General features: G+C 63.2%; 1 protein-coding gene across 1 annotated transcript; it reads left to right on the forward strand.

The window, feature by feature from the left end:
- Positions 1–929: 929 nt before the first annotated feature.
- EMIHUDRAFT_246376 (hypothetical protein) lies at positions 930–1,471 on the forward strand (the record flags this gene model as incomplete). Its single annotated transcript, XM_005766574.1, has 2 exons — positions 930–1,305; positions 1,362–1,471. The coding sequence occupies 2 exons, from the start codon at positions 930–932 to the stop codon at positions 1,469–1,471; spliced, it is 486 nt and encodes a 161-aa protein (XP_005766631.1).
- Between the last annotated feature and the right edge of the window lie 368 nt (positions 1,472–1,839).

Below are 1,839 nucleotides of genomic sequence, written 5' to 3' on the forward strand. Positions count from 1 at the left end.
CGGCGACGAGCGGCACGCTGAGCTGCTGCCGAGCAAGGTCGAGGCTTTGGCTGGGCAGCGCGTTGTCGCCGCGTCGGCTGGACTGCACCACAGCCTCGCCCGCACCGCCGACGGCGCCGTCTTCACGTGGGGCAAGGGCGAAGACGGCCGCCTAGGCCACGGAGAGGACCTGTCGAACCAGCTGCAGCCCAAGAAGATCGAGGTGTGGGCGCCAGGGCAGTGAGGTATATCGGGGCTCAGGGTGTCCCACGGCAGTACCTCGGCGGCCGCCCCGAGGACAGCGAGAGAGCGAGAAGGGCGGTCGCCCACCCACTGAGGGTGGGCTGTCGCGAGAGAGATGATGCTATGCTTAGCGCTAAGCCGTCGATGGAAGGGCGCTGCCGGTGGACGGGCTATATCGGTGTGTCTCTAGGTATGTAAAGTCAGGTATGTAAAGTTCAGTTTTTAAATAAATAAATAAATAAATAAATAAAACGGACATCCCAAGCTAGGGCTGGGTCGAGGACAGACACGTCCCCACCTTTGCAGGATTTTGCAAAAGCGAGGGGGGAGGGCGCATCGCGGCGCGGAGAGGGCTGGGCACGGGCACTGCCACAGGGGATCTCTCTCGCATAGGATACGCACTCGGCGGCACGAGGGCAAGGCTGGGCGTCCTATTTGTGCTCCCCTCCGTATCCCTCGCTCTCGGGCACTATTCATCTGACCACTCATCAGAGGGGCTTCTAGGCGATCGGCCGCGCTCCGGGGCAGGGCTGGGTAGGATGGGCTCGGGCCACTCGCCTGTGCGGGTGTATCCCCGCATGAGCCGGATGGAGGCCTCGACTGTCCCTCGCGGCAGGCTCTCGAGCAGCTTTTTAAATTCTTTTTCAGGCTTGCGCGCGAAGAATTCTTTTTCAGGCTTGCCAGTGGCGCTCTGTGGCGCTCTGAACATGAGCCCACTCTACCGGCTGCTCCTGCTCACGTTCCCGCTTGCCGGCCAAGCCGAGGTGTCCTGCTTGACCGCCGAGCAGTGTCAGAAGGGCCCCGAGGGCGACACTCCGGAGCACGGATCAAGAATCTGCGAGGAGCTCATGCAGAACAAAATGTGCGCGAAGCCCGAGAGCGGCGGGCTTTGCTGCTCGGATGCGTCGATGGCGGAGGCGCAGGAGGCGGCGCGCCTCGCCGACGACGGCGCTCCGGCGGCGGACGCCGACGCGGAGGAGGAGGTGAATGTCCAGGACGCTGCGGAGGAGGGCGCTGCGGAGGAGGCCGAGGCGGCTGCTGGAGGGCAAGGGGAGGAGTGTGCGGGCGGCGGCGCGCGCAGAGGTCGCGCGCCGGCCTCTCGAAGGTTCCTTCTTGAGCCTTGCCTCGCATATTCATAGGCGAATCCCCTCCGGAGGCAGAGTGTCGGCAGTGCAGCTCCAGGGCCCGCCGCATTCTGAACCGCCTCCGCCGCGTCTTTGCGAAGAAGTCGCCTCCGTGCTGCGCCTAAGAGACGGCGCCTGGGCGGCGTGAGGCTGTGGTCTATTGTTGGTGGCAAACCCGGCTGGGGGGCGGCCGCTCCCCTGCTTCCTCCCGAAAGGCGTCGCTGTATAAAGCGAGAGCGAGGGGCGAGCAGCGGCCCAACTCTGGCGGTCCCCATTTCTGTCGAATATAATATTTGCCTGCATTTTTTTAATGCTGGACGACAGCCCAGGTCGTTCCAACTTTTTCCGGGGTAGTATGGTATGGTGAGTATTGTGTGTGAGTGTGTGCTGATCCCACTCGTAAAACCAACTAACTCTCAGGTGGGCAGTGTACCAGTAGGTGTGTGCACGCAGCTGCGCAGTGACCAGTGTGGGGGGGCGAGAGCTTCACGCG

This window comes from Emiliania huxleyi, assembly GCF_000372725.1.
Source record: "Emiliania huxleyi CCMP1516 unplaced genomic scaffold EMIHUscaffold_507, whole genome shotgun sequence".
NCBI lineage: Eukaryota > Haptophyta > Isochrysidales > Noelaerhabdaceae > Emiliania > Emiliania huxleyi.